Here is a 14,269-nt window from a genome sequence, read left to right as displayed (position 1 = left end):
ATATTAACAACGTTACCTTCGTTGGCAAGCAAACACTTCGTAGCACATACCTGGATGTATTCTGTAAGCGAATTGAAGATCTGCTTGGTGACCGCCAGGGCTTTGGAAAAATTGTGCTGTCCAGATTCATCAATGACCTCCTTCCCTGAGTAATACCAGTAGAAATCACTGATTGATTCCTAAGAACAAACAAGGAGAGTTTAGTATGTCTCACGTATCAGTAAGTGAAGCTAAATCTCGTGTTCAGGAAGAGTACAAGAGCATCCTACATTTCCGTGACCACTTTGTTATGACAGGAGCCTGGGACTCTATGAAAAAGCACAGAGACATCAGATCCCAAGTAGATACTTCCCCTCCACAGGAAAGAACAGGTGAAAGAGAGGACAGTGTTCAGCCGGAGCTGAGTGACCATGTTATAGGACAATTTACTCACAATGCAAAACGTTACATTAAAGATAAATATGATCACCCAAATACTCAGCAACATAACAGCTGGCACTGTCAGTACGAGGCACTGTTCTGAGCACATTACATGTGTTAAACCTCTTCATCTTTACTACCACCCAATGAGACAGTACACTCCTCATTTTATAGATGAGGAGAATGGAACACAAGGAGGCTCAATAGATTGCTCCAGGTCATGAACTGGTAAGTGGCAGAACCAGGCTGAGAAACTAGCAAAGAGAAAAGAGAATCCTTTTTTATGTTTGTGTAGATCTTCTTGAAATTATTTGGATTTTCCTTCAAACAATTAAACCAAGTGATGTCTGAACACTCATTTCCCATCACTTTGTGTACCTCTTTTTCCTAGGGAAACTCTGTTTTCACTCACAGACTGTTTTATAGCTCTGGAGCACTGTGGCTAAGTTTACACCAGCTAAAATAAAGTAAACCAGCAGCCTAGAACAGATTTCGTATTTAACCGCTCCTTCTTATCAGTCTTCAAACTCACATTTAGGTATTTGATTTCCCATAAGTGTGTGGACATGGATTACAGTATCTTCTGCACTCAGGCTGGACCATATCCTCAGTTGTCCCTGGTCTTCTGTAACTGTCTTTAGCTTCTAGAAGTGTATACGAGGTGTGCTACCATCCAGCACCCACTCACCTGCAGACGCAGAAGGTAGTCCACAGTACTGATGATGACATTCACGGTGGTGGTGTTGCCCATCTGAGTCCTCAGGAAGTTCTGGAAATCTGAGAACACCAGGGTTGGATCAGAGCTCATCCCTGTCATGGCTGAGGAGCAAGTCTTACCCTCTCAGCTAAGGTCAGAAGAGACATACTATGTGGAAAGCCTGACAAGGGCACCCTGTTTGGGTCCTGGCAGGTGCTCAGAGTACCACCCTGAGCCCACTCATCCCAGTGACACCAGAAACTGGACTTCATGAGCTCTGAGGAACTTGACAGCAAGGGGTGGGCATTTAACTTCAACATTTGGAGGTTGAAGCAACTTAAGGAAGCAACTTAGCCTGGATGGCACTAAATAACACTAGCCGTGAAGTTTAAAGCTCATGTTACATTGTGTTGTTTAAATTGAGGAATGGATTAACTGCTGTCCTTGAATTAGCAATTGGTTGTGTTAAGGGCGGCAACACGAAATGAATCATAATTTTGCACCTGAATGTTGTTTTCCCTTGACGAATCAATGTGTTCCACTTACCACTGTTGTGTCCTTCACAAAGTAACTGTAGGAATCTAAAGAGATCTCGTGTAAACTCGTCATTCTGGAGTACTTTTTCACCTTGAAAACACAGAATATGGGCAAGCATTTGTTTGCTTTTTCAACATAGAATACCTTCGGATACACATGACTGCAGAAATGCTCAAGGAACTGTGTCAGAGCTGTGTGGAAAGGGAACTTTGGATGAATAGTGACAAATCCAATATAAATGGGAACTGAGGCAATGCCCAACAAAGCTAGGATTGTCAGCCCTGGGATGCATTTGGAAGGAAAACAACTAGGCTGCTGGCAGTAACGGTTCACAGTCCACAACCCATGCTTTAGAAGATGGAAGACACTTCTTTAATTAAATGACAGACTGCTGATTTAAACTCAACATGCAACCACCAAGCCGAAAATGTGTCTGTGCTGGGCCAATTAAATAAGATCCCTTAGGACTCACACACATGGCAGGAACTCAGGCCAGAGATTCAAACTTACCACGCTCACGAACAATGACTGGTGATAAGAGAAAAACAGAAGAACACAGAGTAAGAAAACCACGAACGTCAAGATAGAGCGCCTTTAGCTAAGACTGGTTCTGTGAACACATCAGCCTGGATGTGCTTTATCAAAACTACGGATGGAAACATCTTGCTAAAATGGAGCAAGTCCTTGGAGGTTAAGTAGCAGTGAGCAGGAACCCTAACCATAAATAGTTAACCAGGATTTTAATCGGAAAGAGAGCAGCCTTCACCTTCGTCAGTTACTTACGTGTTCCTTCCTCAGTAACCATCCCCAGGCCTTCAGCTTTATTCTGCCTCTCAAATGCATTCAAATCAAGGACACTTGTAACAGATGAAAGAAAACAAGGTTCAGGGCTATGCACACTGGGAAAATGGGTTTTTAATGTCAATGTAGCCATCAACTAAGAATATCATGTCCTTGTATTACCATAAATTACATTACAGTGCAATTGAGTCTAACGGTTCTCTGGGTTTGTGACAAGCAGTGCCTGGAGCTCACAGCTCTTGAGACATGCAAGGACAGGGGTCAGACACACTTACAGTGACTGTCACTGTTTGTCCGGTTGGAATCCTTTCTTATGGTTGAAGATTTAGAAAGGCTTTCCAAATAAAGAAGGAATAACCTGCATCTAAGATTTCTTAAGGGGAAGATTACTTTAAACTGCACTAATTCATGTTCTTCCCACATTCATCTTCTTTTTTTTTTTTTTTTTTCTGAGAAATACAAGGAATTGTGGCTTTTAGTGCTTAGGATAAAAATCCATGGAGAGAGCAACAATTTCAGATTCTGAAGGGCCACCTCCTTTACTCTATGCTTCAGGAGCCAATAATAGTCAAGATAATGCTTCTGAGAGGCCATGGTGTCCCTATGTGTTCCTGAACCTGTGACAAGTTGGTTTTCATTTGGTCCTCACCTTCCGTAACCTTCCCAGTCACAACCACCACCAACTCCTGCTTAGCCAGGAACCCCTAGGTCAACCACAAAGCTGTGGTCACGAGGATAAGGATCATATGATATCCAACTGAGGCTCCCTCTGTCTCTCTAATAGAGTCTATCTCTTTCTACAGTATGAATGATTTCATAGAACTTAAGACCACAAAGTTTCACAAGAATATAGACCTTAGGGAAGCCTATGGCAGAGCCCAGTAAGATTCTGTAAACTCCCCTCTTCCTTTAACCACTGGGCGAAGAAAATGACTGTTGGCTTGAAAAGACTCTAGGGAAAAATCCAGCACCCCTTCTCCCCCTTTTAGAGAGTCACATATGTTCTAGAATTTAGATAAATTTTATAGAGAAAGTGAAAATTCCTATTGCTCTCATGTTGGTTTTTCCCAGGTCCTGCTGTAAAAAGGGTCTGTAAAAAAAATAATACAACACCATCCTTCAATTTTGGGAGGAGAATATGGACACAGGACATTTGGACATAGCTGCTGTGAAGCATCACTGCTGATTCAGGAGACAATCTGTGTAGCAGACATTTCTGACCTTTATTCCATCCCAAAATACCCATTTCAAATTTTAATTTCTTGAATGGCTCACTATTTTACAAATATGTATTATTTTTATAATCAGCAAAAAGCCATTAAAATATCTTAAAACTTCTGGTAAGACTCAGTTGGCCTCTAAGAGTATGTCACCTATCCCTCTAAGACATCATTATAAATTAGCTTAGCGATATTAAGTGCTACAGACTACTAAGGGAGCTCAGAAATTTAACTGAGAATTTCATGAGCAATATGGAACTGAACTGCCTTGATTTTTGCCATCTTTGAGTCCGCATGTACTATTTTATCCTCAGTGAGTCAGGTCTGGCAATATTACATTTTCTTTTCCTGAAATAAACGAATTGGCTGTTGGTGAGGGAAAAATGGAGCTGAACACAAGGGATTGTACTGCAGCTCAGATATGTTCCCTACAACCCAGGGGTACAATATTTACCCAAGCCAATATGACTAGCAATATTATGAAGTTCACCGAGTCAGAAAGTCCATCCCCCAAATTTTCAACTGGACCAATGTTCCAATTTTAAGAATTATTATTTGGAGGCAAATGAGCTAGGTAATTATAACTTTGACTTCTTTTGGAATGAGTTGCAGATGATTCAATATATATATATGAATCTTGAATAAGCTGACACTTTTCTTAGAAAGACTGCTGGCTTGTTTCTGAAACGAGCGAGTATGGTAACCTTATGACTTTTGGTTACCTATTGTTCATCTGTCAGAGGGGAGGCTTGCACAACTGGGTAACATAAATGGAAAGTTTAATGCTTTTTCAGACAATGTCAAAATGTTCCCACATCAGGATGTACCTCTGTCAAAATATGTACCCACGAAATATTTCTTCAGGCTCAAAGAATTGTTAAGGATAGAGATTAACAAAGTACCTAATGGATCTAATGAACACAGAGCCTTGAGTCACACTGAGGTATTCCTCTTTTCCATTCTTTGCCAGTTTGACTTACGAGTATACAGGTTTAATAAGAGAGACTCACACTCAGCTCCAAAGAAAACAGCATAACAAAAAAGGAGGTAAGAGCAATTCAAACACTACACAGATGTAGACAGGTAAGCTGTGCGTGTGTGTGTGTGTGTGTGTGTGTGTGTGTTACATTTTCCCTTCTGAATGCTATTTGAAGGTAAACCTGAAGGCTAGAGGAATAATGCCCATCCTCTTCTGAAGCAGGTATTCTTTTCTCAATAATTCCATGATAAGCCAGTTTATGTGGCACTCTCCCATCCCATGCTCCTTTCCCTGAACAGCGAATAATTTTTAAAAAGTGCTATGGGTGGTTTTCCCATATTTACCTGCAAGACTGCATAAGACCAGAAAGACTTTGAAAGAACCCAGCATCCTTTTTCTCCTTTAGGTAATCTAGCATTTTCTGTAAGGGAGACACATTTGAAAAGGAAAAGCAGTGAAAACTCTGGCACAGATATTGACCAAGTGAGATTCAGGAGGTGGTTTTGTAACCCTGGGTAAGCATGAAAATATTCCACCCGTGGACTTAAGCCTTTCATGTGCCTGAGCCCCACTGTCTACTTAAAGAACTAGAATCTCTTAGGGCTGATGTTTTATTTTATAAAGGTCCACTGGTGTTGGTGGTACAGTAGACCTTTGACTTCAAAGATTTACTGTTTGAAGCCTCTTCTCTTTGGAACAGGTTCTAGGACTAGGCTCTAGTAATGTTTATGGTTACTGAGGTAAAATCTGAACAGCTCATGCAATGTTTAATGCATTGGAGGAAGGAGCTTAGCTAGTAATGAAACTAGTTGAGAGCCCACTGTCTCTCACAAAGAGACAGTTTGCTTTGTTCTCTGTTACTGGCAAGCTAGAAACTTGGTCTGGCATAGTAAGAATCTTCTTAGCTTTTTTAAAGGCTAAGAAAGTCAACTGATGGGGTGGTGATGGAAGAGAATAGGAAGTGAGGGGTGCCTTTGAAATGGTAGTTCTTAATGAGAAATTTGGTTTGTGATGAATTAAAGCCTGGGAAAAATTATGTGCAATAGTGGTAGTTATGGATTTGAAAATTCTCAAAGGCCCTGGGGATGCCAACAGTCTTTGAAATTTCATTTTCCTGTGCACACAGCTGCTTTTATTTTTAGCTAGAGCCTGGAGTGCTCAGGAGACACTACTGCATGTCTACCATCTGCAGCCAGTTCCAGGTCAGATCGTTGAATGAATTCCATGTGCCAGGCACTCCACTGTATATCTCTGTGTGTTCTCTTTTAATGCATGATGGCAGGGAGGTTTATTTTCATGATCCACTGCTACATCCTCTACCCACAGAAGAGAGCCTGGCCCTAGTACATAGTCAGTGATCACTAAGCAGCTGTTAATATGAATGACTGAACAAACAAGTGTGTGGGGTTATGAATGTCACTTAACTGATCAAGCTTCTTGCTCACAGTAAGGCAACCAATAAATGAAAGTGTTGAAATAAAAACCAAAGGCTGAGAAAATTTCCTCTAGAGTATATTTTTTCAAAAAAAATCACCTAATGATGAAACAAATGTAATGTTTTTCTTTTTGAACCCTAGATAACCCTTCTTTAGTAAGCACATGTTTGTCTGCAGACTCCCAGTCCTGGTTTTATCTGTTTTCAGCTACTCAACGTAATTGGCCACTGAGGACAAAACTCCAGCAAAGGTGATTCTCAGTGGCCGTCCATGCAGCAGAGTCAACCTCTCTTCCCCAAAGTGTGACAGCTGTTAACTGGAAATACCCCAGGAAGTCTGCACCACCTCCTGTGAGCCCCCATTACCTGCTGCACACCGGCATTGCCCCCATTCAGAATGGCGATCCCCAGCTTCAGAGTCTCCACCACCATGGGGCTCATCTCACCTGTCGAAGTAAAGATTAGATGGAATCACCAAGGAAACAGGGTAAATCACACCTACTGGGCTTTATCCAGATTCTTTAATAATGACTTCATGTCACAGGGTGACATCTCAGTGTTAGTTAAGGGACCCATGCACAAGTCTCTGAAATCACCTTTGCTGGCGCTGATCATCTGAAGGACCATCTCGGCGGCTCCACGCTCATGCAGCCGGGCTTGCTGATAGAGGGTTTTCTGCTTTTCCATTTCTTTCTCCTGGAAAAAATAGCAGGGCGGAAGGGGATTTGTTTACCCCCAGAGAATTCACTGTAGTCAGATGAGTTGAGAGAGAGATTCTTTACTTGCCTAGGAAGGCAACACACATAATTTTGAACAAAACAGATCTTGGAAGTTTATTTTTAGATGTGACCCAGTTTTCCAAAACTGTCCATCCATAATTCAGTCACATTTTGATGCTGAAATTTCCACTTTCTGTGCTGATAAGTACAAAACACAGTCCATTCTCCAGTGACGCTATGATTATAGAAAGTGACTTCAGGGACTTCCCTGGTGATCCAGTGGTTAAGAATCCACCTTCCCAAACAGGGGACACAGGTTCGATCCCTGGTCGGGAACTAAGATCCCACATGTCACGGGGCAACTAAGCCCATGTACCACAGCTGGAGAAACCTGCATGTTCCAGTGAAGACCCAGCAAAAAAAAAATATAGTGACCTCAGACTAAAACGGTTTGTTTTCAATGTCATTAAGGACAACTTGCTGAGGACTCAGCTGGAATTCATCTGAGCACAGCATATGCCTACTTATCCAGAAAGCTCAGACCACACTTAACAAATGTGACATGCTAGAAGCCAAAGTTTTCCAGAACTGTATCCATTTACTTTAAAAAATACATGTATTTATTTGGCTGCCCTGGGTCTTAGTTGCACCATATAGGATCTAGTTTTCTGACCAGGGATCGAACCCAGACCCCCTGCGTTGGGAGTGCAGAGTCTTAGCCACTGGACCACCAGAGAAATCCCTGTATTCATTTACTTCTGCTCTTGAATACTTCGTCTATAAAACAGTACAAGTAAACTAATGGAGTTTTATTTTGAGAGATTCAGGGTCCCACACTGCCCCAAATCAAGACTGTCATTAAGTACATTTACAGAATAATAGTGCAAAAGAGACACTGGATGCAGTGTCTCCACCGCTGTGAATTTTCACTTTGGAATGTTTGAATGTGCCCTCCCATGGCCCCATACTTGGGTCGATGTAGGAGATTTCCTACAAGAACAAACTTGAAGGACCATCTGTTTACTGGCTGCCTGCTACCTTTCCTTAGGCCAACAGACAGCAACCACAGGCAGCGCACTCATCCAGGCCGACTTGCATACTTGCCGCCTGACAACGGTGGGTGAGTTGCATGGCTGATGTCAGCATCCACCCCCGAAGGCCCTCCTGGTTGGCTTCAAGCTTAGTGAGAACTCACTTCAAATGTTTTCTCCTTGTCTTCCTCCTCGTCTTCGTCTTCCCCACTCTGACAACTCTGGATTCGATGCAGCCAGGAGAGGAGGAGGCAAACAGTTAGGTTAAAGGTGGGCTTAGTAAACAGGACTCTGCTCTACTGTGTGAGGGCAGAGGACGGGCTGTAATTCGCAGGCACCTCAGGACCTCAGCACTCTGTAAAACTGAGAACATTCGGATCCCAGCAGGCAACACTCTACTCTAAACACCACCTTTGCGGTTACCAAGGAGTTCAGAAAAGAGAAATGGGAACACTGAAATCACATAGTCAAAAGAGACGTCCCTGGTTTAACCACAGTCCTGAACTCTCCTACTTAAGACAGTTCTGTAAAGTTCTGGCGTAAATCAAGAGATAGGGGTGCAAAGAGCCGGCCCATTCTCCACATGAGTCAGAGGCTTGGCCATAAGATTAGGGAAAGCCAGGATGTGAATCCCAAAGTGACCCCATGGAGCACCTGCCAGAGGACTGGGTGCTCCTGCACATCCCCCACACACCCCCATCTCTGCCCGACAGGAAGTGCTCCCACCAGAGAAGCAGTAGGTTTGCTCAATCACTCAGCATTCCAGAGGCCACTGACCCCGTGTGACCTAGGAACATCCTCTCTGGTCACTTCATCTCTTCTAGAGCACTAGCTACTTCCTCTAGTTTCTAAGCCTGTTTTCAAATGTACTGCATTTCCTTCACCTACGGACATGGTTGAACTGTTGGATGTGTTCTGAGCAGCGAGTGAAAATTCGAGGATGATCTGGATGTCTGAACCCTGTGAAGCTGGCTAAGAAGTGTCATGTGAACCCAGGCACCAGACCCCATTGTTTCTGCAACATCGTTTTCACAGGATGATGGTAGAACAGTTTACTAATGTTGCCTGCAGAGCACGTGAATTGTGCAAAGCCTAGAGCCCATGCCATGACCCAAGTCCCAGGCCAATCGCTCAATGTGACAGTTTTCACATGCCTGAAGAGGTCAAAGGGAAGCAGGAAGACTGCAGTGACAAGAAGAAAACCAGGTGTACCTTGGCCATCATGCTGGCATAGGAGGTGTACAAAGGGTCGTCTTCCAGTTTGCTGGAAAGAATGGAGGAAATATTTAGTAGACCGACTTTGACAGAGTAGAAAACACTGGGCGGCATATAAATCCTAACATACCAGTGAATTAATTAGAAGCCCTCCTCCCTTACCCCAGTTCTTAGAAACCACTCTGAAAATCTGAATCATTAATGGCTTGACATGGAATTCAGGGATGAAGTTACTGTTTCAGGCTGCTTCATCTTCAGACTCAGTGTCAGGCATTACGATGAAAAGGCTATGGTTTTTGTATTTTCCCCTAGAGGTTTCTGGATGGCCAAGAATAAGACAGCAAGGAGGGCTGTTCAAATCTGGCACCCGCTCTGTGCACACTGCCACTTGGGGAGGACAGCTTGGGGAGGACCCAGCCGTGCCCGGGATGTGAGCAGGGCGATCCACGGTGCTGACCTCCTCTCCGTGAGAGCGTTGCGGCTAAAGTGGAGGATGATCTGATGAAGCGGGTCTGGCTGCTTTTCCACCTCTTCCTCCTCCTCCTCTTGCACCTTGGGAGATTTCTACACAAACCGAGGCAGATAGGTTTCAGGCATGAATTTCTGCACGTGGCATACCATCGCACGCGAACAAAGGTGAAGCACCAGGCACAGAGCGCATCAACTCAAAGCACATAGAGAACCGTGACGTCATACGTTTATTTCAGGACAGAAGCCCTAAGGATGCAAAGTCTGAGAGTGGAATGTATATATATATATATAAAAATATATTTTTCAGCCAATTAAATAAACATTGCAATTTTGGGTTAAAAACAAAATGGAAGAAAAAGCAAAAGCTTGACTGCAGGGGAGTCACTCCAGACTCCAGTCAGCAGAAATCTCATGCAAGCTCTGGACACCCGCATTCAGGAGGGAAGCCCTGGAGAGTACCGAAGAGGCTGTATCTCTCCACCAACACCTGACATTTCTCTTGGAGAGCTGGGCTGGGAATGGGGTTGGGGCAGGAGTTACAAAGCACCGGGGCCATTTGGGCGTCTACTACTATCCTAGACTGAACCCAGTGAAATGCTTCTCTTTCCTGAACTCAAACTTTATCCCAAAAATCTTGCTGTCCCGGAGAGATGCTATCCTGGAGCTGTGAGCCTTGCAGTTTCTCCTCTGAGAAAGTCTTTTCTCTGTCTCCTTTTACAGAAATAGCAGCTGATGCCAGATGAATAAGTTGATTTCCCAGCAGTGGTAGAACCAGCAGGGTGGACCATACTCAGTAAATTGGTGAGAACTACATAGGTTGTGTGAATGGTTCAGAAGAAGGGGAAGGTTGAAATGATGCTCATTGTCAAGATACTGGGAAAATCAAGCAAATGTCTTTCTCATTGATAGGAATGTATGAAAAGATTGATGGGCATAAAGAGAAATGGAAAGAGAATGAGTGAGAAAGGATTAAAGGACAAAAGACAGGAAGAGGAAAAGAAACTGAGGGAGATGTAAAGAAAAGTGAAAGTGAAGTTGCTCAGTCGTGTCCACCTCTGTGACCCCACAGACTGTAGCCTATCAGGCTCCTCCATCCATGGAATTTTCCAGGCAAGAGTACTGGAGTGGGTTGCCATTTCCTTCTCCAGGGGATCTTCCTGACCCAGGGATCGAACACAGGTCTCCCACATTGCAGACAGACGCTTTACCTTCTGAGCCAGGGAGAAGGGGAAATACAGAAAAAGTCACATGGAAAGTATAAACATGAGATACACAGGGTAAGACTAATGGAGAGTAGAGATTAGAGAAAAAGGATGGGAGAAATAAGGAGAAAGAGGAAAAGAACTAGGGCTTGGCCAAAGGAGAGGAGGGTGTATTTTCTTTCTGAACCAGGATGAAGGTCAGTGATACTGCTGCAGTAAGCTTTACCCCTTGCGTGTTGTTTCAAGTAGTTTAAGCACGTGAAGCCTGTGAGAGACGGGGCGTGGCCAAACACAGAAATGTGAGATGCAGGAAGGGCGTTTAGATGTGCCTTCCCCAAAGGGGAGCCACCCACCAGAAATGCAGGGCCTTGGCTAGGGCGGGCTGGCCTCCTGCAACCAAGGGTGCTCAAAACTTAACTTAGCATGAGCTTTCCAAGGCACAGCTGCGCATCCCAAGAAATATTAGTTGTTAAGAATAAGGAGGAGGATGATCACAGGACCAGCACCTCCAAGTGAAATTCATCCTCTGGCTCTTAGGACTATTATTAGCGGGGCTTCCTCTGAGAATTTATACAGTTAGTTCCTTTCAAATTTATACACCCAATTCTTTGTGAATCTTTCAAAGTTATAATGCACGCACATGAATACAAAGATCAAACTCATTCGCACCCATATCTGCTCCCAGTTGAGTCAGTACTTACAGCCAAATCCTGTACTAGTTTCTCTTCAAAGGAATACTCCTCTGTTTCTATCCAAAATCTCTGATAGCCATGGAGGAAGAGGTTAATAGAGCGGTGCCTGAGCGGAAGGGGTGAGAATGAGGTCAAGAGGGGTCCACGGGACACCTTGTTTTAGTCTGGGCGGTTAACGGTTAGTAAGCAGTTTTGTACAATTCTTATCTTCTGATTGGTCAGGGTAGCCAGGAGCACACTGTAAGCATTTATTTCAAAGAAACCAGAACCTGCTAACATAGCAGATCCTGAATATTTAGACGGCTTTCTGAATGAACTAACAATGGTTAGTTCAAGACCTGGAGGTCACATTAACCCTGCTCTGGTCTCACTGGGTCTTTATCACGTCTCCCCTCTAATGAGAATTCATTAGGTCGAGGAACAGCCCTGAGTTATCTGTGAACATGGCAATTTGGTGATTCCTTTTGACTGATCACCTGTCCAGGTAATCCAATCTAAATTATGCTGATGGCGAGCAGTGTAGTCTCAGATATACTCAAAGCAGCAGCGTGTCCTTCTTTACAGGGCCTCTGAGGAACCACAGCTACAAGGGCTCCAGTCTGTACTCAGGAAATAATGCCTGGGCGTGTTGTACTCATCAGCAAAACTTCTGCACGCTTCACGGGTTCCAGTGCTGGCCCTGGCACCTGGGAACACTGAATGAACTGGCACAAGCCACTCCCTCTCTACAGGGCATGACGGACTTCTGGGAATATTAACCACTGAAGAGCAAGTAAGTGGTTACCAAAATGCGAGGAGGACCAAAGAGAAAAGGAAGGTCAAGACCAGACTCATCAAGTCTTGGTCATAATTTCTGGTAGAATATAGCCCTTACCATCTTTCTTCAAAATCTGACCAATCAGAGGTGTATTTTTAAAAAAATTGTACAAATTTGTGTTTTCATGATCATGTTAAATCATGGTCAAGGAAGGAGAAGTGTGCAAAGAATGAGCGGGTCTCTCCACAGGTTACATTACCATTAAAATGAGTATAAGCCTGTCATACTGAGTTTTTTCATTAACCTTTTCCAGCCAAACCCGTTGAAAGGTGCTCAGGAAGAAATTGTTAATTGTGTGTCTGGGGAAAAGCATACAGGTTTTCTTTTAAAAACTCACAGCAGAGAAAGTTTCCACATGATAAAAATAAATCCCTTTAGCCCTTTAGTTTGGAAGACTCCATACAGTTTCGATTCTCATAAGATGGAGAAAAGGCATGGTACTGACCACTAGCTTCTTGTTCACTTTTATTGTTGTTATGAAATCTATGTATAATCCTCCTAGGGATATAATCCTCCTATGTATAACTTCTAGGCAGAAATCCAGGGCATCCTCTCTAAAACAGCTGTGTTAGACACTGCTACATTAAAAATGGATAACTAACAAGGACCACTGTAAAGAACAGGGCACTCTGCTCATTGCTTTGTGGCATTCTGGAGGGGGCGGAGTTTGGAGGAGAATGGATATATGTATATGAATGGCTGAATCCCTTTGCTGTCCACCTGAAACTACAGCACTTAATCAGCAATACTCCAATGTAAAATGAAGTGGTTTTTCTTTCTTTCTTTTTTTTTTTAAATAGCTGGGTTAGGGGTGGGGGTGGCCATGTTTCATCAAGGAGACAGTGGATTCTTGGACTTACCATTATCCATTCAGTGGCAGAGTTCTTGAAGGAGCAACCAAAATACTAAAGGATGGTACTATCATTTTCAGTGAATTTAGAAAAAAATGCTTGTTTTTGAGAGATGTAATTGCTGTCGAGCTGGCCTGGGAGATACGAGCTTAAAGCTGAGCCCTCTGGAGGTCATGTTAAAGGACACCGGGAATGGCTCTCTATCAGAAGGGGAAGCGAATGCCTTCTGATGTTTTGTCACTTTTAGAAAACAGACAAAAATTCTAGGCAGTTTTGCTTATTCTACTGGGCTATAAATTTCATTTGTCTGCCAAGACTTCAGCAACCTTCAAGCCCATGACTGCCTGACTTAATTTTTCAGTTTTCTTAAATTAATGAATTCTATTTGATTTGTGATGCCTCAACCTTTCCAGAGACACTAGTCTATTTTCTTAAGAGACCTGTAGGAGCAGGTGTGTGTCTCAAAGGCCATGATTCTCCACCATCTTCAAAGACCCTAATTCAGAGAGCTCAGTTGGCCAGCTGGCTCAGGACAGGGATATGGGACCCTCTGGGCAAATGATAGCCAACATACACAATTTGATGAAAGCAAAATGTCAAGCATAGAATAGTCTTTCATCTGAGATTCAAAAGAAACACATGTATTTACATGTGATACAGAATTTACTTGGCCAAGTCAGTGTCTTTTTCCTGACCAGGTGAGGATATTCCGATTGACTGGAAGTTGATCAAGCAATGGCTCTTCAACTACCAGCTTTGTTTATTGATCATAGGCCCAGACTTACTGACTGCAATTAGTCTGAGGATAGGAATGCTGCCACACCACCAACACTGAGTTGGCCTCAGTGGGCAACAATAAAATGAAAGTGAAAGTGAAGTCGCTCAGTCGTGTCAGACTCTGCAACCCTGTGGACTGTAGCCCACCAGTCTCCTGGGTCCATGGGATTCTCCAGGCAAGAATACTGGAGTGGGCTGCCATTTCCTTCTCCAGGGGATCCTCCCAACCCAGGGATCAAACCCAGGTCACCTGCATTGCAAGCAGATGTTTTAACCTCTGAGCCACCAATGGCCCAGTCTATACCAATACTGTCCTTTACTGGCACAGCACATGTTCACACACATGCCAGGAAAGCCTCCACATATTTTTGACTTCAGAGTATAGACTAAACATCCAGGTAAATG

The 14,269-nt window shown here is 43.5% G+C and overlaps 1 protein-coding gene across 1 annotated transcript in view; it reads right to left on the bottom strand.

The window, feature by feature from the left end:
* The window catches only part of RYR3 (ryanodine receptor 3), a 386,865-nt gene that overhangs the window by 31,548 nt on the left and 341,048 nt on the right, over positions 1 to 14,269 (bottom strand). The window contains exons 74-85 of the mRNA XM_068992826.1: positions 11,429 to 11,525; positions 9,512 to 9,618; positions 9,052 to 9,103; positions 8,004 to 8,060; positions 6,686 to 6,785; positions 6,456 to 6,535; positions 4,999 to 5,075; positions 2,438 to 2,511; positions 2,165 to 2,182; positions 1,664 to 1,744; positions 1,109 to 1,197; positions 51 to 179 (exon numbers count right to left, since the gene is read on the bottom strand). Of these exons, the coding sequence (XP_068848927.1) occupies positions 51 to 179; positions 1,109 to 1,197; positions 1,664 to 1,744; positions 2,165 to 2,182; positions 2,438 to 2,511; positions 4,999 to 5,075; positions 6,456 to 6,535; positions 6,686 to 6,785; positions 8,004 to 8,060; positions 9,052 to 9,103; positions 9,512 to 9,618; positions 11,429 to 11,525 (961 nt within the window). The remainder of the gene's footprint in view (positions 1 to 50; positions 180 to 1,108; positions 1,198 to 1,663; positions 1,745 to 2,164; positions 2,183 to 2,437; positions 2,512 to 4,998; positions 5,076 to 6,455; positions 6,536 to 6,685; positions 6,786 to 8,003; positions 8,061 to 9,051; positions 9,104 to 9,511; positions 9,619 to 11,428; positions 11,526 to 14,269) is intronic.

This window comes from Capricornis sumatraensis, chromosome 2 (genome assembly GCF_032405125.1).
Source record: "Capricornis sumatraensis isolate serow.1 chromosome 2, serow.2, whole genome shotgun sequence".
NCBI lineage: Eukaryota > Metazoa > Chordata > Mammalia > Artiodactyla > Bovidae > Capricornis > Capricornis sumatraensis.
The sequence above is the reverse complement of the archived record's forward strand: the minus strand, read 5'-3'. Positions and strand labels throughout refer to the sequence as shown.